This window comes from Panthera pardus, unplaced genomic scaffold (genome assembly GCF_024362965.1).
Source record: "Panthera pardus isolate Hobbes unplaced genomic scaffold, ASM2436296v1 HiC_scaffold_21, whole genome shotgun sequence".
In the NCBI taxonomy this organism is placed as follows: domain Eukaryota; kingdom Metazoa; phylum Chordata; class Mammalia; order Carnivora; family Felidae; genus Panthera; species Panthera pardus.
The window spans coordinates 63,815,904-63,840,993 of NW_026526777.1; the positions used below are offsets into that span (position 1 = coordinate 63,815,904).

Sequence of the window (25,090 nt, forward strand, 5' to 3'; positions counted from 1 at the left end):
CTTCTAATTGTTCAGGCAGTCTCTTTCTTTAAGAACCACGGTGATGGGTTATTGGACTCAGTGGCGTGACCCATCTTGCTGGGTCAATATCCCGTCACAGCGGGGTGGGATATTGTCTTGGACTATGGAATATCCTCATCCCGCCATTTCTTTCAACGTGACCCCAAAGGGGCCCTACTGTGACACGCTAGGGGAAGTCGTTCATTTTCATATTCATATTTAGATTCACATTACATGGCCTAATGTGTGAAGACATTGAACGAAAACATGGAGGTGGTACCGCAGAATCATTTCCTCGCTTCTAGAGAGAATCTCCTGCGTTACATCCAAGCGTCTCCAACGCTTCGTTTCGAGAGTTTAGGGTTTGGAGGATTGAATCATGCTCTTCCTAGAACCGTAAGATGATTAGGAAATACCATTCCAAAGATAAGACATGAACTGGTACCACAACATTGACAGTCTTACAGTAGAGGGGGTTTGTGTTTTAAAGTTACAAAACACCAATATTCGGGTGTCACGATTTTTTGATTTGTGAAGTTGCGTCCTTGAGTCCAGTTAGATTTATGGCGCGTATTTACCACAGTACGAAGGGTCCTTTGGATCTCCCCTCCCCCCCCAGGGGGGCGGGAGTGGGGGGAGTCTGACAAAGACTGTTGTCTTCTCACGCCCCACGATCGACGACCGCGTCAGCTCTCTGGGGTCTGTAGGGGAAATGAGGAGGCCCCGTGCATCTGCAGATTAAATTTCTGTCTGTCTCCTCTCTGCTTTGTAGACTGGAAAAAGATAGCATTCAGCAGAGGCTTAGCAACGAAGCAAAGGCCCAAGCCCTTCAGGCCCAGCAAAGGGAGCAGGAGCTGACACAGAAGATACAGCAAATGGAGGCCCAGCATGACAAAACTGGTAGGTGGTAGGGGAAGATTAGAGCCTGGGCACTCGCTCACAAGCCAGGCCCACGCCTTACTGTGAAATGACATCAGGAACACCTGTAACCTTTGGCTGGCCGAAGGGAGCAGATGCTAACTACACCGGAGATTCCGAATTACATATTAGTTAGCGTTTAAAAGAGAAAACGGAAAGTATTGCCCACTGTCTGTTGATTTCAGAGTGCTGCTCTCACATCTGTTGCACCATCTGGATTATGAGTTTATTTACCTGTGTTCAAGAAACGTAAAGCTGAGAGAGACCACAACAAAGTAGAAAAACAAAGGGCTTGTTTTTGGCTGGGTTTTCAGGCACACATGTTATATAAAGAAAATAGCATCAGAGGCTCTGCGGGAAGTGCTCTGAGCTTACAGTTAGAGTCTCCTGAATAGCATTGAACAGTTCCCACAGTACACACATTATAGCTACTCTAAAAGCCTAATGAGTTTGCTTCAGCATCCAAACTGGAGAAAAGCTTTAGCCATTAATCGGTTCTTAATTCACTGTCGCAGCTGGATGTAATTCAGTGGCTCCAAATTGATATGTTCCTTTATTTAATCTTTGCAGCTTCGAACATTTTTAGCATTTGTATGATGTCCCCACCTCCCCCCAGCCCCTGTCTAGAGTGATGTTTAATCCTTCACATTCTTCAAGTTCTCAAACTGCTGGGGAAATTCGCTAATACAAGGCATTGACCACAGCTGGCAGCTTGGCTAAAAATTGCCATCTTTCATCACGTTGGCGCGATTTTGCAGACTGAGTTGGCCAGTAACTCTTTACCTTGCATTTGAAAGTAAAATGCACTTTCCAAGCAGGCAGTTTGATGTGTTCAGTCAGAGCATTATGTGGTTCCTTTCACTTTGGAGTTGTGTGTTCACAGACAGTGTTAGTCAAAACAAGACAGTGGCAGTCATTATAATTCCGCACCACATACTCCAAGCTGATTGTACTATTAAAAACAAAAGTTTAATTGATCCCGTCTCTTCCAGAAAAGTGTTGCCTGGTTTTTAGTGCCTTGATTTATTTTGCTCTGGATGATGCATGCTTTTTGCCAATCGATAGTTAACATTGAAAAGAAATAAAGGGACTTAGCAAAGCTTACACTTAAAGATAATTCGCACATGATTTCATTGCACTGCATTCGGTGACATGCTAAAAAATTACTGCTTATCCTGTAGGTGGAAAATCGGTCATGTAAAATTCACTAAATCATCGATTTGCTTACAAAGAGGCAAATGTCATACCGACTCACATGAGTCCCTCCGGCACTTTCCAGACTCAATAGATGTTTTTCCACTAAAAGTAAAAGGAGGAAATTTCAGGAAAAATTAGCATTTGCCTTTCCTGCTTGCAGGATTCCGGCGATCGAGGGGTCTTGGGCAGAATCTCTGAGCGCTATGTGAGAGTATTTAACTGTTAAGACCACCTTAAGAGCATTCCCTTTTATTTTGCAGGAAAATATCACACTCTCTTCAATTCCTTTGACCAGATCTTCCTTGAAGCTCATGCTGTTGACAATGAAAGCTGAGTTCTAAGGAAATTATGTGTTTCACCTTCATAATGAAAGAACTATATACCAGGGGTGGGGATAGGGAAATATATGAGCAAATGTGAAACTCAAAGCAGGAGTTACAGTATACAAGAGAGTTCCTCAGTTATTTTGTTTTTGAATTATCTAGTCATGATTATTTTTGACACTCTGTTTATAGTAAAATTGTCAAAATAAAAATATAATATCTTGCCTATTACAAAGATATAAGCATCTTGAGGTTTCTGACAGTTTATCAGCACATTAAAACATTACCCCAAGCTGGTATGATAAAAAATGTTTCTGGTGTGTAATTATTAGAAAAATTAATGCCTCCCAAGATTTAGTGTCTTGCCAGGTGACTGGTGCTTCGACTTAGGACATTGAAATTGACCTAGTGGCTTATAGGAAATGGGTAGTGGTCTTAGTACCTTTACCACTCTACATACAGAAGCATGCTGTCACAACCATAAACATCTTATGTTGGGGGGGGGGGTTTGTTGTTATTTCTAGAAAATGAACAGTATTCACTGCTGACCTCCCAGAATACATTTTTGACAAAGTTAAAGGAAGAGTGCTGTGCATTAGCCAAGAAACTGGAACAAATCGCCCAAAAAAGCAGGTAAGTAATATGATAGAATACTTTCAGAGCACTGTTTGTGTAAATACTATCGTTTGTTTCCTTAAGAAAAAAAAACAGCATTTCCACTATTTTAGAGTCTAATGTCAAAATTAGATATATGTTGATATGCTAACTGTGAAAATATTTTCTCTGTATGAACACTTTCTTGATTGTCCATACAGACACCCTGGTGTGTTTTCATGATTATGTATATGTACTATTATTTGACTTTTTTAATGTTCAAAATTGATAACTATGAAACTTCAGAACACAACAGTCAAGATGACAGGTATTCTAATAAAGGATGTGGGTAAGTTAAACAGTTGGAAAGTCTTATGTTAATACAGTTATGTTTTAATCTATTCTCACGATTCTCCGTGAACACACAGAAGCTATCTTTAGGTCAAATGATAATAGATGAGATGTGTACATATAACAGTGAAAGTAGGGGATACTTCAAAATACATAAACCCAAGCCATCCTTTTGTTTCCCCTAAAATTGTTTTACTAGGACAGCTATCATTCATTTTGTAGGTACACTGTTTTTGTTTAATTGTTTTTTTAGTAGGCTCCACACCCAATGTGAGGCTCAAACTCACCACCCAGAGATTAAGAGTCGTGTGCTCTACTGACTGAGCCAGGCAGCTGCCCTGGTACACTGCTCTTTTATAAAATACATTGATTGAGATCTTAATTATTTTTGGCACATTTTCTAATCAGATTATTTTAGTGAATGAATTATTTTAGATTCTAAATTGTAAAAAAAACAAAAAACAACAAAAAACCTGAGTTTTCACCTTGGCTCTGAGAGTAGCTGTGTAGTCACGAACAAATTTATTCGACCTGCTTGAACTATTGTTTCCTCTTGTAAATGAACGATGTTGGGCAGAGTCACTTTGAATTCAACTACGAAAGGCATCGTTCATGTAACTAACAAGCTATCAGATATCACATTAAAATATAACCAAATGGAAAAATAACCTGTAGATCTCTTCTGTATTTTTCTGAAGCTCACTTAGATCTACACAGAGCAAGCAGTAGTGCTCAGCAAACAAACTTCTGACTTTGGTATCTCATTCAGAAAGAATTTCCAGGAGGATCAGAGCATATCTGATGACCCTGAGCCCCATCTTGCGTTCCTGCATCAATGAGGTGGCTTAGCTGATGGAATCCCCATCCCTGAATCTTTTGGGGGAATCCGAAGGCTTATGTTATGAACTCAGTTCTTTCTGCTCTCAGAAAGACAGAGGCTCCCATAAAGCACCCAGAATGTGCTCTGACATGGGCACCTTCTTAACAAATACTAATTAAATATCTTGTTTGGGAAGGGAAAAAGCTCAGGATGCTAAAATGCCAGATATTTTCAGGAAATTTGACAAGGGAACCCAAATGATTTTATCATGGAAGAGACTCTCATAATATATCAACAGTACTGACTGCTAACTAGAAATGTGTGATTTGCCTCACATAAACCCAAAAGTATGTAATTTGTTAGAAGAAATAAACAACAGAACAACAACAAACTGGATCGTATAATTTAAGAAATTGATCTGGGACTTAAAAGATTATGTTATCTTAATATTGCTTCGTGATTATTAATTATCTTGCTCTCTAAGGAGACATAACTGGGGAAACTGCAGCGTATTAAAAGGAGGAGTTGCTATATGCTTGGTATATGTTACTTAATTCTTACAACTTGAGACAGGAATTTTTTTTTAATGTTTTTATTTATTTTTTAGACAGAGAGAGACAGAGCATGAGCAGGGGAGGGGCAGAGAGAGAGGGAGACACAGAATGTGAAGCAGGCTCCAGGCTCCGAGCTGTCAGTACACAGCCCGACGCGGGGCTCGAACCCACGAACTGTGAGATCATGACCTGAGCTGAAGTTGGACGCTTAACTGACTGAGCCACTCAGGTGCCCCGAGATGGGAATTATTACCTTCTTTTACAGATGAGGGACTCCATACTCGGGGTGTTGAAATAGCTGAGAAGTGGGAGAGCTCGAGTTCTATCTTCGATATTTCTAGTTCTGAAGCCAATGATCTTTCTTGTGATAAGTATAATATTTCACATCTACTACCAAAGAAAATCCAGGCCAAAGTAGTTATGATAAGAAAGTTTGGGAAAGAAAATTTAATCTTTAAATTCCCATGGAGTAGGGCGCCTGGATGGCTCAGTCAGTTAAGCATCCGACTTCAGCTCAGGTCATGATCTCAGGGTTGGTGCGTGAGTTCGAGCTCTGCATCAGGTTCTGCTCTGACAGCGCGGGGCCTGCTTGGGATTCTCTCTTTCCCCTCCCTCTCTCTCTCCCTCTCTCTCCCTCTCTCTCTCCCCCTCTCTCTGTGCCCCTCCCTCACTCACGCACATATGCTTTCTATTTCTCAAAATAAATAAAAACTTAAAAAAAAATGCCCATGGAGAAGTAGGCATGCTTGTCATGTGAGGGTAAACCCGTGACCCTGGGTCAACTTGTGCCCTGTGCCCTGGGTCCTCTTTTTCCTGCTCTAGATCTGTTCATTCACCCTGTACTGATCCAGTGAAAATGAACACCAGCCCCTCTCCACCTCCTCTTGCTTAGGATGCCTCCGGTTCCTGACCACTACTTTGTCAGTTGGGTATGTTCCTTTATGCCTGACACACAGATGGCACGCAACACATATTTACTGACTGAATGAATGAAACAAGTGTGGTTTCACCCCCTCCCCCCCCCCCCCCATATCCTAATCTGACTCTGGTCCCAACCTGTTCCTTTGTTGATGACAGGCGGTGTGCAGCAAAAAGCACTTTGGAATTCAGAAAGAGCTAGGTTTGAGTCTCACTCTGCCCCTGGGCTTCATGACCTTGGGTACATTGCCTAATCTCTGCAAACCTCAGCTTCTCCATCTGAAAAACATTTCTAAAATCATGTTGCAAGACTGTTGTGGGAATCAGAAATATAGAGAGATACACGGGAACGCATATATACAGCCATGCATATGTAAAGCACCTGGCACCGTGCTCGATACGTAGAAATATAACTGTAGCCGATGGCATTGTTGGAAGGGTCTTGACAGGGGTGATTTGGATCTGACTTTGATGTAGCCATTATTGTCTTTTCCGGGGAGGGTCTGAGTGCCGTTCTGACAGACACAAAGTCTATACCACAAGGAAATACTTTTTAAAGGCAAAGGAGGATCAGGGAAATGTGGATCTGGTTGTGTTTCAAGTCCTGCTCTGACTCCTTGTTTTGTAAATCTGAAGAATTAGAATAGGCGTCTACTGTAACTTTACAAGTGGACCCCAAACTAAGGCCTGGTAATCATAAGCACTCAAAAAATTGTTGCTTATTATAGGTAAGACTTCTAGGAGCCCCCAAAGTTTACAACGTATTCATTTTGTGTATCTCACAAGAAGGTGGTCAGTAGGCTAAACTGTGATTTTAAGGTTTTTTTGTTTGTTTGCTTGTTTGTTTGTTTGTTTACTCTTAATTTCTTGTCCACTGACTGAGTCTCTTTTCCTGCTGGCTCCCTCCCTGAAGCCTAGGACATTTTCAAAATTCATATAAAATGTAACATGTGATTTCGACATTACCTTTTGCTTTGAATTCACCTATAGAACCTGAAGGGCTCAAAGTGTTTCTTTTTTTAAAAAAGATTATAAACTTACTAAGCCTTATGGGAGACCTCCAGGAGCATGCCTCTGTATACCCGATACTAAACTTTTGGGATAAATAATTTTTCCTGTGCTTTGAGGTGAGGAAAATCTTGGAATTTTCTGAGCTTTCTAAAATTGTCATCGTTGTGGAAGCTCAGTCTCCAAAATAATTAAACCACATGGTAATTTTGATCCGGCTTTTCCTCAGAGTACTATGGTACAATTTTTCTTAAAAGTAGGTGTATTTATTTTGTGCCGGTCAACAATTTAAAACAGTCCTTGTTGCTCCCCTCGTCTTGCCCATGCCGTTTCTCTAAGGGTTCCATGTTATTTATAATCCCATACCAACCAAATGGATTCTTACCATTGATAATAAGCTTTATTTTTTAGTTCACAGATCCAGCCATTTGACTGGAGCCCATGCAGTCGCTAGGAAAGCTGACAATCTGGGCTCACCATTCCGTGGTCTCTAACTCCTTACCCCAGCCCCGTGCTGGGCTGCTCTGGGCAAGTGTTTTGAAACGGTTTCTCCGTGTGTGTCTGATGTACGTGTTTTCTCCCCAAGTAACTTAAGTCCTATCGCTCCCGTTCTCTGGAAGCCCTCCATAGCCGTTAGCAGGGTACTTTCTGCACGGCGCGTGCCATGCTGCCTGGATGGTGTCTGCAACTCCAGGGTTTGTGAATGGCACGTCCCATTTTAAAACTAAAAATGAACTGCCGATCCTGTGCCTTTTACATAGCTTGTTTTTTGACCACGAGACGAGAGAATTAATTCCATTTTGCTCTTAATTGGCACCGGGCAGACATTCTGGCTGATTTTAGTTGACGCTCTCATAAACTTTAGCTACCCTTCCGTCTCTCTTTCCCGGGACCCCGAGAGCTTATTACAGGGATAGGGTTTGTTTTTGAGGTTGGTAAGTGGAGATATTTAAATATCCTTGGTGCAACTGTGATTTCTCTTTATCCAAGTGAGGGAAGTGTTCCCTCTCCGCAGGCGCTTGGATGAATCAGCAGTGAGATGTTTGTGGTGTGGTTTGCTGTGCTCTGACCGTGGCCTGCGAAAGAGCTGAGAAAGGTTGGGCACTGGGAGGGGTGAGCCTCGGGCAGCTGCAGAGCGGAGATCAAGGCTGTGCTGGGTTGCAGGGTCTCAGCACTTGCTTGTGGAAGAGAAGGGCTCGGGAGCACACAACCCCGGTCTATGCGGCTTTGCGTCTCCTCTCTTTTCTGTCATTGTCACTTTCTGGGTTGCTAGGCTTGTGGATTGATGTCTAACACTGCCCATTGTGTATTTGTGATTTGCGTTTTGTAATTAAGAGGAACAATGGGAGTCCATTGGGTCTCGTTATATATAATGGTTGGTTTAATTTGTTTCACTTCTATCTTGTTAATTGTAAATTGATCATTAAGATTTGAATTCTAATCTGTCACTAGGGTTGTGGGTATTGAGGCTAGAGCAATGATCCTGGTTTTAATCACTGATGATGAGAAACAAATTTTATAATTTTGGTACATATTGCAGTTCATATATTTTAACACTGTATTTTATGGTGTTATAAATATTGTTAAATGACTTTTAGTGTAGTTTTACTGTGTGGACTATAATGTATAAATTATATTACTGTTTTGGCAACAGTCGGTATCCAACTGTGTGAGTTTAATTGAAGTAAAGAACACACACCCGGTTGAACTATTTTTTTTCCCCGGCATGTTTGGATGATGTTAGGTTGGGATGCTACAAAAATTATATTCTACAAGGAACGACTGATACTGACCTCTGCTAATTGTCACCAAAAGCCGAGTGAGAATCTAAAAGATTAAAAAATGACGGGGTCGTGTTTTCCCTTAAAAAAGAGTTATTGCTGTAATCCTAATTATAGTAGTAAAATATCATACTTCATGCAAATGCAATTACACAATATAACTGGTGTATAAAAATGCAGGGGAAAGTTCATGCTTCTGTGAAGCCAGAAATTACCTAAATTTTCAATGAAAATGCATTAGAGTCATCTGTCCTTTTATATGACACTGGATAACCGTGCCACAAATGTAACCTCAAACTAACACAGAAACTTGTGCCGGAAGTTTACTCTCTGAACTTTGCAATCTATTTCTTTCAGTATATCATGGGCTCCAGAGAGACAAGAGATGATGTCTGTGTACACTTACAAAGTTTTTATCGAACATTGGAACTTGGAAGTCAAATCAGCATTTTAAGCAAAGGGGAAAAAAAAAACCCAAAAATATGTAGAGCAGAAAAAAATATTCTAGCAATAAAATACCTGGTAGTAGTATGTACTTTTACAAAATAACATTTATATTTTTGTGGTCATGTAAGACAACCTCATAGAGCATTTGGCTATAACTACAAGGTGGCTCAGTCAGTTAAGCATCCAACTTCGGCTCAAGTCATAATCTCACAGCTCATGAGTTCGAGCCCCACATCGGGCTCTGTGCTGACAGCTGGAGCCTGCTTCTGATTCTGTGTCTCCCTCGCTCCCTGCCCCTCCCTGACTCATGCTCTGTCTCTGTCTCAGAAATAAAAAAACATTAAAAAAATTTTTTTTTTTTAATTAAAAAAAAAAAGAAAAAATATCCTGTGACATCACTATCCAGCTAACTATTGTTAACCTGTGGCATACTTCCTTTCAGTGAATTTGCGTGTGGATGTAAATGTGTCTGTACGTGTACGTGTACCTGGTGAGTGAGTTACACTGCATATATTATCCAATGAACATGCATGTCTACATCACTACTCTGGAAACAATTGTAATGGAGCCATTTGTATGCATAATTCATTAGACATTTAAGATGTTTCCGGTTTTTAACTGTAATGAATAATAATAATCTTGTCCATAATTCTGAATTTTTGATGATCCCCTTAGTTGAGATACCCTAAAAGGGGATCATTCGTCCAAAAACAATAAACCTGTTTTTTTTGTTTCTGCTTCAATCACAGGAAGCCTTTGAAGGCTATTAATGTGTACGACTTTGCTCAAGTACTACGCTAAATTCTTCTCGGTATATATGTACCCATCTCAGTATGTGACAAGAAAAAGTGAGAGATTTAAGAAAGGAAAAGTGAGAGGCAATATTGCATGGTGGGCCAGACAGCCCCTTTAGAGCTGGGTAGGCCAGTGTTTGTATCTGGGCGGGGCTAATCACCATTCCGGTGACCTCAGGCAAATCATTAAACCTCCTATTTACCTCACAGAGAAAAGGAAAGAAACACTTGCCCTGAGGAATTAATTGCCATCATTAATATGAAGGATGGATTCCACTACCTGGTGGAGAGTCGGCGTGCAATAAATACTCAACCAGAATCCGATTTTATTATGCGTTTCTTTGAGTAATAGTGGAAATTGCATATTTTATAAATGTTTATTGGCCATTTCTGTTTCATCCTCTGTGAACATTTGTTTTATATTCTCCATATTTGGGTTTTTTTTTAATGTTTATTTATTTTTCAGAGGGAGAGAGACAGACAGAATGTGAGCAGAGGAGGGACAGAGAGAGAGGGGAGACACAGAATCTGAAGCAGTCTCCAGGCTCCGAGCTCTCAGCACAGAGCCCAAGGCTAGGCTGGAACTCACGAACCCTGAGATCATGACCTGAGCCCAAGTCGGTCGCTTAACCGACTGAGTCACCGACGTGCCCTCTCTGTATTTGTTTTTAATTGGAATTTTGATGGAGAGTGGGACAGCACTTTATTAAATGATGCCTCTAATCGTTTAGATTAGGTTTCTTATGTGTTCCCATTTCTTTTTTTAATTTTGCAAATTTTGTTGCCGGTTCCTTTTGTTTTTCATGAATTTTTTTCAAAATCAGAGTGACTTTCAAAATTTTTTTTCCAGGTTTATTGAGGTATATTTGATGTGCATCAGTATAAGTTTAAGATGTACAGCATGATAAATGCTTTGATTTACATGTATTGTGAAATGATTACCACAGTAGGTTCAGCTAACATGACTTTATTTTTTGTCTTAAATAGGTATCCATTGCAAAAATTCAAAAAATACGGGAAAGGAAAATAAATTTTAAAAAATTCCTAATTCTGACACCTACAGATGGTCAATACTAATATATGATATACACATCAAAATATTTTTGATTAGGGGATCCTGGGTGGCTCAGTCAGTTGATTGTCCGACTTTGGCTCAGGTCATGATCTTGTGGTTCGTGGCTTTGAGCCCCGCATCGGGCTCCGTGCTGACAGCTCAGAGCCTGGAGCCTGCTTCGGATTCTGTGTGTCCCTCACTCTCTGCCCCTCCACCACTCATGCTCACTCTCTCAAATATAAAATAAAACATTAAAAATTTTTTTAATTAAAAAATATTTTTGATTATAAAAAGGAATCACTTTATATGCTGATTTTTACTTGTTTTCCTTTCTTACCAGTATATCATATTTTTAGGCCAATGAATAACCCTAACAGCCACACTGTCAGAATAGCCTCTTGATATTCCTTTGCATAAGTAACGTAACCAGTCTTCTGTTGACATATTTCTGGGTTAAGTTTGCAGATACTGGGTTGCAGAGCAAGACTGCTGCTAGAAAGGATGCTACTATGAACATTATGATTTTTTGTATGTAAAGGTTTTATATTTTTATAATGTAAAGTCTATGTTTCCTTTATGATTATTCTTTTAAAAAGGGACTTTTTTCTGGGGAAGTACCTGAGAACAGACATTCTTCTGCATGTTTTCCTAATCAGGTTTAAGGATATTTTTTGCCTTTTGGGGATTAATTTCAGCGCATAGCCCTTGTTGTGATAGGAGACACTATCTTACAAGAACACTAACAATTTCTTATAACTGCATTACATTCTCGTATATTGTATGTGATTTTGAAAGGAGAAACCTAAACCATTATTGACTGATTTAGACTATTTCAAATATAGATGAATTCTTATTAGAAGAAGCAAATGTAGATCGAGTACTTGATCTAAGCTCGAAAATGAGATAATCCCGGCCCTCATGTATAATCTAGTAAGAAAGAGGAGGCGTAGGGCACAATTCAGAGGAATAAATGATAAGCTAATGTATGAGTAAAAGCCAGAGGTAGTTTAAAAAAATGTGCTGACACATTGAGAACTGCAAAGTATTAATCAGGGCGAGCTTCCTTTGAGGTGACGCTTGAATCAAGATGAAAACAAAATGGGGAATGAGGTGAACACAGAGTGACAAATTGCTTGGTACAGTGACACCGCTTGGTCCTTCCAATGATGCGGAGCAAACCCACATCTTCTCTTGACCGGGAAGAAAAGACTCTCTCACCTAATAATGGAGGAGGAATCCTTTCTTTGGAGGGACGTAGTTCTGCATCAAGTGTCTTACTTGAACTTCAAGAAACAAACCAGTCGTTAACTGCTCGTATTTTAATTGCAAGAATTTTAAACTTTCAGTTCCAGTCTGTGGGACAGTGGAACATGAGGAGGTGGTGACCACGGGAGCAAGGTTTATTTAAATCAAGGACAGGGATACAGTTTTTCCCGGAGAGATATCTTTCTGATCTTCAGATTTTGAGACTTGAGCTAATCCTCCATGATACAGAAGAGGCAGCAAGCATATTTCCTGAGGGGCATTAATCATCACCAGAGTACATATCTGTGATCCCAAAAATGAAATATGTGAAGACAGAAAGAAGACAGGGAAATGGTACCTGTTGTAGCAAAGTGGAGGAAGGTGAGGCTTCAGTGTCTACAGAGGGGCACTTCTTTGTGAAGCAAGCTGATCTGCTCTCAGGATTCCAGAAAAACTTGGAAGGCAGAAGTGGAACTTAGGACTGAAAGCAAAATTGACAGTTCCACCTCCACCCCATGCAGCCAGTGACTGTCCTTCTCCACCCAGGAAATTAGGGCCTTCCTCTCTGAAGAGCTTAAACCAGCAGGCTCTGGTTAAAAGAGGGGCACTGAAGGGGAGATGAGAGAAATTAATAGAAAGTCTGCATTCTGAAAGGCGAGATCCCTACCTCTCTATTTCCAACCAGCCCCTAGAACACTGCTGGTTAGTATTATACACAATAAGCAGGGAACAGGAGGATTCTTCTGTTGAGAAGCCGAATGGCCACAGAGGAAAGAATTATAGACACTGATATTAAAAATCTCCCACTGGATAAGATGGCTTCACGTTCTGTCACCCTACCCTAAAGCCCACTGACATAATAAACTACTTAGCCAGCAATGACCAATATTCAGGTAGCCACAGAATGTAAATAGAGATCTTGATTTAACCACACACTGAAATACTAGTAGTTACACTGAGAAGCTGGAGATGGGGTCGGGGATAGAGGAGTGCCATTTTTCATTATTATGCCTTTTGGAACTATAGGACTTAAATCATGTGCCATTGCATTAGCTATGTTAATTAAAAGAAACAACTCCCCGTCATAGAGATGGGATCTGGGGTTGCTCCTTTAACAGCATGGTAGCTGGCCTGTGATAGGCACTCGAGAAATATTGGGTATGAATACGAGTCATGATCACTCTTGTGTCGCTCCTTGAAGACGCCATGTCTTTCGGAGCAAGTTTTTATTCCTTTCTCTACCCACCACTTGAGTCCCTGAATGCATTGTATGTCTCCACTAGACAGTTTGCAATTTCTGAGATATTCTGTTTTATATAAAATAGCTTGTCTTCACACTGTTATGTTTAAGTATGGAGTTGAAGGTGATGCTAAGGTTATACAGTAAAAACATGCTCTGGTGGTGAGAACCTTTAACACCTTGTCATTTCTGTGTGTTCACCTCTCTAGATCTGAAATAGCTCAGCTCAGTCAAGAGAAAAGGTATACGTATGACAAACTGGAAAAGTTACAGAGAAGAAATGATGAATTGGAGAAACAGTGTGTCCAACATGGGAGACTACATGAGATAATGAAGCAAAGGTAATAAAGATTTAATAATCAACTGACATGCCGTATATTAAAAGGGGGTTGGTTCAAAAGCAGGATGGGAATCGATGTGGAATAAATAGAATTCATGGTCACTGTGGTACTCAAAAGACATGATTGAAATCCAATACTCTTAAGCATTAATGCTTTCTCAACTTAAGTTGTTCTTATGATACACAGAAGGGAGAGCATATCCCCTTTTTACTGTTCTAGAGACATAGAGTTAGGTTTAAGAGAGAACTTTGTAGGAAAACATCTACCTTTAAAGTCTAAGTCGGTAACTTAATATAGAAGAATTTCATAGAAATTAGGTTTCACGTGTGTTTTGTGAGATAAGACATGTACAAGGCCTAAGAAGGTTAAATATCTTAATCAGAGGTTTCACTGGTAGTGTTGCTTGAGTCAGGATTTGACTCCACATCTCTTGGTTCTTCCTGGTGGTATCACTTTGAGCAAGTTACTTGACCTCTCTGAGCATCGGTTTCTTCATCTGTATTTTGGGGCTAGTAATGGCCAGTTTGCAGCTTGATATAAAGATCAAATGTATGTAAAGCTCCCAATGGCCACCCACTGAATGGCACCAATGATATTGACTCCCTTTTTCTAGATGAAGAAACACAAGCTCAGAGAGAGACTAATGGATTTGCTCCCAGTGGTAGGTTGAGTAAGTGGTAGAGTTCAGACTTGAAGCCTGATCTTTTGAGTCCAAATTCCTTTCCATTTGTGCACTTTATTTCCATTTTATTATTTTGTAATAAACCCAGCTCCTTATCATTTCCTGTAAATGTTTGGTTTATAATTTCTATATAATGATGGATTCCCCATGGGAAAAAAACTCAATAATGTCCACCACACGATGAATTGGTTGCTGCCAATTTAGACTCCACATGGCAATCCCATGTGTAACACGACAGCCAGCTTTTCCGGTGGTTTTCTGGGCCCCCAGGTCCCCATTCCTATCCCACCTCCCTGACACCCCACACCTTCTCTGCTTCAAAAGCAACTGTTGATATAATTGAGAGGAAAATGCAAATGCTTGTAAACTCTTTTTATTTTGTCTGTTAAATTTAAAGTCAACATAGAGCCTTTGGGGAGGGGGTAGTTTACAATTTTGATCACTTGCTCCATTGAAGAAAAGAAAGGGAGTCAGAAAATGGCACCATCTTTTAGTCACCAAAATATTAAAATATGAGTGTTTTTGGAAAACATTAATCGTTCATTTATTTACTGATTAAAATATTTACTTAATCTCAGACACCGTTCTAGGCCAGACTAAAATATTTTAGGTTTTGTGGGCCACACGTGCTTTCTGTCACACAGTTCTTTGTTTCATTTCTGTTTTTGTTTTTTTTAAAAATAAATTTTTTTTAACGTTTATTCATTTTTGAGAAACAGACACGGAGTGTGAGCAGAGGAGGGGCAGATAGAGAGGGAGACACAGAATCTGAACCAGGCTCCAGGCTCTGAGCTATCAGCACAGAGCCCAACATGGGGCTCAAACTCAGGAACTGCAAGATCATGACCTGAACCAAAGTCAGACTCTTAACCAACTGAGCCACTCAGGCACCCCTCTGTTTTGTTTTTTTCCAGCCTCTTAAGAGAGCAAAAGCTTTCTTAGCTAGAGGGCCAGCAAATCCTGCCAGAGGATTTGTCCTGCCCCTTGAGCTACAGTGTACCCCATACTAGGCAATCAAGGCATCTTTCTTGTTTTTTTTCCCCCTAAATTTGTATTAAATTTCACAAAATGCACTCACCCATGTTATCTCACCTTGAAACAAACCTGTTTCTATCTGTTCTAAGCTGTTACTATCATCCATTTCCAGATGGAGAACTAAGGCTCAAAAAGAAACAGTTGCCAGCTAAAGGTCAGATAGCAAATTAATCATTCATTCATTCAGCAAATATTTATTGATTGCTACTGACTGTCGTGTTCTCCACCACATGCTGGGAATAAAACAGTAAAGTAAATATAGTCCCCAGTGTCATGGAATTTACAGACTTACAGGGAAGATGGATATAGACAAAAGACTTTCACAAATATCTAATTAGTCGTGATAGCAATTAGTTCTATGAAAGAGAAATGTACTTGGTAGGTAAAAGCACATCAAATAAGAGGGCTTAGCCTGATCAGGAAGAGTTTCAGTGAGGAAAATGGTACTTCAAATGAATCTGTAAGTGTCGGGATAGGGGCGTCTAGCTTTCTAGAACAGGAGTTGGCAAACTGTGCCCCAGCCCACAGCCCATTGTGTGTGGCTTATCCATGTGCTATCTGTGCTGAGTCAGACTGTGCTATAAGAGCTGAGTGCTTGAGTCAGACTGTGACCTACTGGCCCACAAAGCCTAAAATATTTGCTCTCTGGCCTTTTCCTAAAAAAGTTTACCAGCTCCAGTTCGAGGGAAAAGAAAACTGTAAAATTGAACATCCTGAGGTAGGACTCCTGAGGAAGGAAAGACATGTGTGTGTTTAACAAAGGGAAAGAACAACACAGGTGAGGTTGGAGAGGCAGGTGAGGGCCAGACCTAATGGCAGGGCCATTAAGTTTTTATTACAAACCTTTAGCTTTATCCTTTTAGTAAAGAGCAGAAATAATTAAAAGTGTTGTTGGTTTTAAAAGAATGATGTGATAGGGGCGCCTGCGTGGCTCAGTCGGTTGAGCGTCCGACTTCAGCTCAGGTCACGATCTCGCGGTCCATGAGTTCGAGCCCCGCGTCAGGCTCTGGGCTGATGGCTCGGAGCCTGGAGCCTGCTTCCGATTCTGTGTCTCCCTCTCTCTCTGCCCCTCCCCCATTCATGCTCTGTCTCTCTCTGTCTCAAAAATAAATAAATGTTAAAAAAAAAAAAAAAAAGAATGATGTGATCAAATTTCCATTTAAAAAATAGCATTCCAGGGGTGCCTGGGTGGTTCAGTCGGTTAAGGGTCCAACTCTTGGTTTCGTCTCGGGTCAAGATCTCACAGATCATGAGTTCTAGCCCCGCGTCAGGCTCTGTGCTGACAGTGCAGAGCCTGCTTCGGATCCTCTGTCTCCCTCTCTCTCTCTGTCCCTCCCCTGCCCCCAGAATAAATAAACATTAAAAAATCAGCTTTCTAAGTTCTGAGTAGATCATACGTTAGAGCAGAGCCACAGTATTTACATGAGCTCCAGTTAGGGAGCTCCAGGAGAGGTTAGTGATAATGGCTTGGACTTGATGTGATGGTAATAATGATGGAGAGAAGTAAAGAGATTGGAGAAACGTGTAGGAGGTGAAATCAACAGGACTTAATAATTGGTCGGCTCTGTTGGGTGGTAATGGGGGACATCAAGGATAATACCCATATTTCTGAGTTGAGCAATGGATACATAGTGGTGCCACTTAGAGGACATGCGCAAAAGAAGCAGGTTTGTGGTGGAGACGGTTCGGTTTTGGGAGGAGACCAAGTGTTAAGTTTGACTCTGTGGAACTCAGCATGCCAATGCCTCGTCCAAATGGAAAGGTCAGATAAGCAGGTGTCCATAGAGACTCAGCTTAGGAGACAGGTCTGGGCTGGCGATGGAAGTCTCCATTGGCCCATCGAGGATATTTGAAACCTTGGGAGTAAATGATGTAGTGGATCGCCTAGAGGGAGAATACAGTAAGAAGGAAAAAGGGCTTGCTGGACCCTAAAGAACATGGGAATTTTCAAAGATAAGGTAGAGGTTGGTAAAAGACTTGAAGACAAGTAACCTGGGAAATAAGTGGAAAGCCAGAAGAGCATGCTGTCATGTGTTCCGAGGGATGCAAGTGCCTCAGGAAAGAGGAGGGCTCGACCAGATGTGCTGAGTGATTGAGTGACTCAAACTGTCCAGTGGACTTGGTGACGTAGACACGGCACTGGTCACACGAACATAAGTATTGTTGGTAGAAGTGTATGGCAACCATATTGGGCTGAAAAGTTAGCGTGAGCTGAAAAACTGATACAGCAAATTTGAGCTGCTTTCTCACGAAGTCTGTCAGCAGAGGAGAGTGGGAAGCATTGAGGAAGCAAGAGAGACAGACCAAACAGCGGGGGACAGGGAAATGGATGAGGAGGGACATTTTAAACAGAGAATTTTTGGTTTTAGGTTGGAGTAGATGTGAATGTATTAAGTTCTAATTGTCAAGTTCATTAAAGTTGTGGGGTCAGGAAAGTTACATTTTCCAGGTGGTGATTTGGAATCCCTGGCATCCACAAAGGCAGTCTAGGGAATTCATGTTAAAGACGGCAATGGCACTTTTTTCTGGTTATGTTTTAAAATAAGTGTGGATTCCCATATTTCACTGTAGAAAATAGAACCACGGGAGACCTCCACAGTGTTTGCAGAGGGAATAAGCCGACAGCCAGTAGAGACCCACTAGGTGTACGCGTGTGCTGCCCTGTGGTCAAGTGTTGTGTTACCAACAATAGCTAGCAATCCTGGGGGCTTTGTCAGTTATACAGGTTTACATAGTTTTATTTCTTTCTTAAGGTAACGTGTAGCTTACATTACATACATAAGAGCCATTGACCAAAGGCCTGAAATGTAACAAATTAATAATGAGTCTAAAATTGGTAATTCTTCTATAAACTACCTCCAAAATGATCTTTACCAAATCTATTATGTTGTATTTTCCTAATAGAAATTTTATTCCTTGAAAATCAGTGTTAAAAATAGGAAATGGGGATGGGGGGCACCTGGGTGGCTCAGTCGGTTAAGCGTCCGACTTTGGCTCAGGTCATGATCTTTTGGTTTGTGAGTTCGAGCCCCATGTCGGGTTGTGTGCTGACAGCTTGGAGCCTGGAGCCTGCTTCAGATTCTGTGTCTTGTTCTCTCTCTGCCCACCCCCCACCCTACCCGCCCCACCCCGACTCACACTCTGTCTCTCTCTGTCTCAAAAATAAATAAAACGTTAAAAAAAAAATAGGTAGGTGCGCCTGGCTGGCTCAGTCGGTAGAGCATATGACTCTTGATCTCGGACTTGTGAGTTCAAGACCCATGTTGGGCCAAGAGCCCAACTTTTTAAAAAAAAAAAAAAAGAAAAAGAGAAAGAAAGTATTGATTTTTATCTAATCTGACATTTCAATTTTGGGTAATTAAGACTCTTCACTGTTTTCAGCAAAGTACCTGAAAATAGAAGCCTGAAATCTTAATTTATCATTTAAAAGCAAAATAAGACAAAATTTGGCAAATAGAATCCAACAATATTTTATTTTTTTAAACTTTTGTCAGACTTCTATAAGCCTTTTTGAAAAAATGTTTATTTTGAGAGAGAGAGAGAGAGAGAGAGAGAGAAGGGGAGAGGCAAGGAAAGAGGGGAACAGAGGACCCAAAGTGGGCTCCATGTTCACAGCAGAGAGCCCGATGCAGTGCTCAAACTCATGGACTGTAAAATCATTACCTGAGCCAAAGTCAGATGCTTAACTGACTGAGCCACCCTGGCACCCCCAACAATATTTTAAAAGAGTTATACACTACATTAAAGTACGATTTATCATTGAAGTGTGTAAGACTGGTTTAACATTCAAAAATCAGTTAATGTAACCCATCACACAAATGGGCACATGATCATATTAATAGACGCAGAAAAAAGCATTTGAAAAAAATCCAACACCCATTCATGATAAAAACTCACAGAAAACTAGAAGTAGAGGGGAACTTCCTCAGCTTGATACAGAACATGTACAAAAAACCTAGTGCTAATATCATACTTAATGGTGAGAAATTTGAAACTTTCCCACAAAGATCAGATATAAGATAAGGATATTCCCTTTCACCCCTCCTTTTCAGCATCACACTGGAAGTTCTAGCTAATGTAGTAAGACAAAAAAGGAAATAAAAGGCATAAAAACTGGGAAGGATGACAGAAAACGTCTTTGTAGATGACGTGACATCTATGTAGAAAATATGAATGAATCAACAAAAATTATTGGAACTAATAAGCAGTTATAACAAGGTTGCAGGATATGAGGTTAATATATGAAAATTAATCGCTTTTCTAAATACCAGCAATGAACAACTGGAATTTGAAATTAAAAATTCAACACCATTTATATTAACAATTAGAAATTAAGTACTTAGGTATAACTCTTACAAAATATGTACGAGATTTATAGGAGGAAAACTACAAAGCTCTGATGAATGAAATCAAAGAATTAATAAAGGGAGAGATATTCCATGTTCATAGATAAGAAAAGTCAATATTGTCAAGATGTCAGTTTTTCCCAACCTGACCTATAGATTTAATGTAATCCCAATTAAAATTTCAGTGATTATGTGGGTAGTGGCAAACTACTTCTGAAGTTTATATGGACTGACAAAAGATCCAGAATAGCCAAGACAATTTCAATATAATGAAAGAGAGGAGCAAAGTTCGAGGACTGACTCTATCTGACATCCGACTTACTGTAGTAATCAAGACAGTGTAGTCTTTGAGAAAGAATGGACAAATACATCCATGGAACGGGACAGAGAGAACTAGGCTCAAATTATATAGTCAAATGATCTTTGATGAAGGAGCAAAGACAATGCGACAGAGCGAAGATAGTTTATTCAACAAATGGTGCTGGGATATGTGGACATCCACGTGCAAAAAAAAAAAAGAAAAAAGAAAATAGTAAATCGAGTCACAGGTCTTACGCCTTACACAAAAATTAACTCAAAATGGATCACAGACCAAAATATTAAATTCAGAACTTTGAAACTCCTAGAAGATAACCCAGACGACCTTGGGAATGGTGATGACGTTTTTAGACACAGCACCAAAGGCGTGATCCAGGAAAGAAGTAATTGATAAGATGGACTTCATTTAAGTGTAAAACTTCTGCTTTGAGAAACATGATGTCAAGAGAATGAGAAGAGACAAGCCACAGCCTGGAAGAAAATATCCCGTATCTGATAAAGGATTATTGTCCAAAATACTCAAAGAACGCTTAAAACTCAACAGTAAGAAAACAAACAATCCAATTAAAAAATGGGCCAAAGACCTCAGCAGACACCCCACTAAAGAAGAGATACAGATGGCAAATATGAAAAATGCTCCAAATCATATGTCCTCAGGGAAGCGCAAATTAAAACTACAGTGAGGTACCGCTACATACCTGTTAGAATGGTCAAAATCCAGAACACCGACACCATCAAATGCTAGCAAGGATGTGGAGCAGTAGGAACTCTCATTCACTGCTGATGGGAATGCAAAATGGAAGACAGTTCGGCAAATTCTTACCAAACTGAATGTGTGGTGCAGCAGTCATGCTTTTTGGTATTTGCCCAAAGAAGTTGAAAACTTGTATCTACCCAAGAACCTATACAGAGATGTCTATAAGAGGCTTTACTCATAATTGTCAAAACTGGGAAACAAGTAGGATATCCTTCAGTAGGTGCATGGATAAAGTGTGGAACGAGCAAGACAGTGGAATGTTACACAGCATTATAAAGAAATGAGCTATCAGGCCTTGAAAATACATGGAGGAACCTTAAATGTTTATTGCTAAGTGAAAGAAGCCAGTCTGAAAAGGCTATGTGTTGCATGATTCCAACTGTATAACATTTTGGAAAAGACAAAATGACAGAGGCAGTAAAAAGATCAGTGGTTGCCATGGGTACCAGTGGGGAGGAGAACATAGGATCTCTAGGGCGGTGAAAATACTCTGGATGATACCCTAATAGTGTCTGCATGTCTACATGTCATTCCACATTTGTCTCAACCCATAAAATGAAGAACACCAAGAATGAACCTAATGTAAACCGTGGACTTGGGGTGATTGTGATATGTCAATGTCCATTCATCAGTTGTAACAAATGTGCTGCTCTCTGGGGATGCTGATAGTGGCTGGTGGTCTACACATGTGTGGGGAGGGGAGGGTATGTGAAAAGTTTCTGTGCCTTCCCCTCAGTTTTGCTGTGAGTCTTAAATTACTCTCAAAAAAAAAAAAAAGACAATAGACAAATGAAGCAATAAGAGTAACAGTTGAATTTTACATTAAAAAAAAACAAGAATCCTCAAAAATATCATGTAGCTATTTTTGTAGGTTTTTGATTCTTATACATCAATTTAATTTAAAATCTACATTTTAGAGAACACTTTGTTCCTAAAACGTATTATGTTACTGGCCAATTGTGCCTTTTTGCTTATGTAATTAATTCATTAAGAATTTAATTTATGTAAATGAAATAGCTGGTATTATTTGTTACATAGGAAAATTATATAAAAAAATTTTTTTAACATTCATTTATTTTTGAGAGACAGAGAGCACAAGCAGGGGAGGGGCAGAGAGAGAGGGAGACACAGAATCTGAAGCAGACTCCAGGCTCCGAGCTGTCAGCACAGAGCCCGATGTGGGGCTTGAACCCACAAATTGTAAGATCATGACCTAAACCGAAGTCAGATGCTTAACCGACTGAGCCACCCAGGTGCCCCAGAAAATTACTTTATTTTATTTTTTTATTTTTTAAAATTTACACCTAAATTAGCATATAGTGCAACAATGATTTCAGGAGTAGATTCCTTAGTGTCCCTTACCCATTTGGCCCATCCCCCCTCCCACAACCCCTCAAGTAACCCTCTGTTTGTTCTCCATATTTATGAGTCACTTCTGTTTTGTCCCCCTCCCTGTTTTTATATTATTTTTGTTTCTCTTCCCTTACGTTCATCTCTTTTGTCTCTTAAAATCCTCATATGAGTGAAGTGATACGATTTTTGTCTTTCACTGACTGACTAATTTTACTTAGCATAATATCCTCCAGTTCCATCCAGGTAGTTGCAAATGGCAAGATTTCATTCTTTTTGATTGCTGAGTAATACTCCATTGTATATATATACCACATTTTCTTTATCCATTCATCCATCGATGGACATTTGGCTATTGTTGATAGTGCTGCTATCAACATGGGGGTGCACGTGTCCCTTCCAAACAGCACACCTGTATCCCGTGGATAAATGCCAAGTAGTGCAATTGCTGGGTCGTAGGGTAGTTCTAGTTTTAGTTTTTTGAGGAACCTCCATACTGTTTTCCAGAGTGGCTGCACCAGCTTGCATTCCCAGAAAATTACTTTTATTTAACTTTTTATTTTGAAAAAATTTGACCTACAGAAAAGTTGAGACTTCCTGTATGTCCTTCACCCCAGCCACCCCCAAATGTAAGCATCTGAAATAACCACGGTTCAGTTATCTGACCCAGAAAATTAGCACTGATGCAATCGTAGGAACTAATCTCTAGACCTTATTAGAATGTCACTAGTTTTTCCCCTAATATTCCAGTTCTGGTCGAAGATTCTATGTTGCATGTAGTTCTCTTTAGTAGTCTCTCTCTCTCTCTCTTTTTTTTTTTTTTTAATGTTTTTTGCTTTTGAGAGAGAGAGAGAGAGAGAGAGAGAGAGAGAGAGAGAGACAGTGCAAGCAGGGGAGGGGCAGAGAGCCAGGGAGACACAGAACTGAAGCAGGCTCCAGGCTCCAGCTGTCAGCACAGAGCCCGAAGCGGGGCTCGAACCCACGAACTGCAAGGTTATGACATGAGCCGAAGTCAGATGCTTAACTGACTGAGCCGCCCAGGTGCCCCTCTTTAGTAGTCTTTAGACACTTAATAATTTCTCTCGTGTGGAGAAACCTGATCTGTGATAGTGCCTATCTGATCTGTGGAGTGGCTGTCAGTGTGGGTTTGTCTGAGGCTGAGGTCGGGCATTTTTGGCATGAATCCCACAGGGTTGTGTCCTCAGTGCATCATGTTGAGGGGAACGAGCCGTCACCGTGTCCTGCCACTGGTGGTGTGGACTTTGGTCACTTGGTCGAGATAGTGTCTGCCAGATCTCTCCGCTCAAGAGAAATCATTAAGCATCTTGTGGGGAGATAGGTAGAGACCATGCAAATCCATTTCTCATCATATTTTTTAATAGGTTATGTTTCTTAGGACATTTTCAGGTTCAGGAAAATTACTTTAAAAATAAGCCTTATATTATATTAAAAAGTTTTAATGTATACCTATTCCAAATACAATTTATTACTTTAAAAATCCCTCTTAATCATACCATATAAAAACTATGAAATCATTTCACTGATTCCTAAGGGGGTTCACAAAAGTATGTATTTCTGGAAGGGGTTTGAGAATCCGATGAATTTGGAGATTTCCAGGACACCAAGCTCTAGCCAGGATTAATCCTGGACCAGGAGTGGGTCACCTCTTGCATTGCGCAGAGGTGGCTCAGAGAAGGATATGAGCTTATGAATGTGGCTTCCCAGATAGGGTCCTGGTAAAGTGAGCTGAGGCCAGAATTGGCTTATTCTCTGTTTATCGGGCATCTACTTAGTCCCAGTCACCACTCAAGGCTAGGGGGTACAGAGGTGAAAAGGGTCTACCCCCTCTGCCTCTCTCCCCTGGTTGCAGGCTCCCTCTGTTTGGGCTGATGGGGGGCAGGGAGCTCCAGAGTGACATCACAGACCATCTCCTGGGAGGTCCCTCCTGCTGTTCTCATGTCTCCAGGAGCTCCACAGGCAAGAAGAAGGGGTATCCCACGGGACTCACCTCCATTGGCAGCCTGGGCAAGAGTCGGTTGTCCTGGAGTGTTTGTTTGATCTCTTGTTCTGACTTGTGTAAATCAGAAGTCCATTGATGTTGGCTTTGGGTCTATAGTCATACAGCTTTTCCTGTCCCTGAGGAAATGTTTTGAGTTGATCTTCCCTCATTTAGAAGACTAATCAACTTACAAACTGAAGTGCCCTGGGTCATGATGGCAGAAGATTGACCCAACATCATAGGACCATTCTGCAGTTCTCAGGGGCAGTTTAAAATCTATTACACGGAAGATTTAGTTTTTATAATCAAAACAATTTATTGAGAATGCTAACGCAATATTCCACTGGCTTCCGCGCCTTGCCAATCTCCCAGGACCCCACACAAACTCAGGTAGTTTGACTTCCGATGATCTGGGGGTGCACGGCCTGCAGTTACCGATGTCTCATTAGTGTTGCCCTGAGGTCATCTGGGTTTTTAATGCTGCTGTTCTTGCTTTCACTTGTAAAATGCTCTTCATTTAGCTTCATGGTAATTAATTCCATTTGTCCTGGGTTGTTTTGTTAACCTCCCAGGGTTCCATATTGCGTTCTTGCTCCAGCAATGTATTGTCTTCTCCATAACTGTGTTTCAAGTCCTATATGAATTGTAATTCAGAGTGAATTGTCTGCATCTCTCTTGCTAAAGCAAATGTATGTATAATCCCCACCTCCCATCTCCTCCCACCCTCACCAATTTGCTGTAGAGAGGCACTGCTTTGGCGATGTGCTGCTTGGGAATCTGTATTTTTTGGGTAACTGACAACATACTGTTAAAAGTAAATTAACATAACTCCTGTGTTATTTTAGATTTATTTATATACCATTATTTTGTAATATAAAATTATAGAAGATGATAAGTAATCCATATGGTGCTAAGAAAGAAGCTGCATCCTGTTTATTTTGAAATGTTGCTTGGGTATCTCTAGCCTTCATGTTGCTGGACCATGGAGATGTGGGGAATTAGGTAGGCTGCCTCCCTA

At 40.5% G+C, this 25,090-nt stretch overlaps 1 protein-coding gene across 13 annotated transcripts in view; it reads left to right on the top strand.

Moving 5' to 3' along the window:
* SDCCAG8 (SHH signaling and ciliogenesis regulator SDCCAG8) overlaps positions 1-25,090 on the top strand; it is a 245,817-nt gene that overhangs the window by 154,794 nt on the left and 65,933 nt on the right. For 8 of the 13 annotated variants that reach the window (XR_008424699.1, XM_019422827.2, XM_053909391.1 and 5 more), the window contains 3 exons: positions 773-900; positions 2,963-3,071; positions 13,454-13,585. Coding sequence is in view for 10 of the 13 variants with exons in the window: in XM_019422827.2 (XP_019278372.2) it covers positions 773-900; positions 2,963-3,071; positions 13,454-13,585 (369 nt within the window). In the remaining 3 variants the exon portion in view is untranslated. Of the gene's footprint in view, positions 1-772; positions 901-2,375; positions 2,932-2,962; positions 3,076-6,175; positions 6,404-10,173; positions 10,353-13,453; positions 13,586-25,090 lie in introns of those variants that run through there. The other 5 variants (XR_008424700.1, XR_008424701.1, XM_053909398.1 and 2 more) reach the window with 5 other exon arrangements.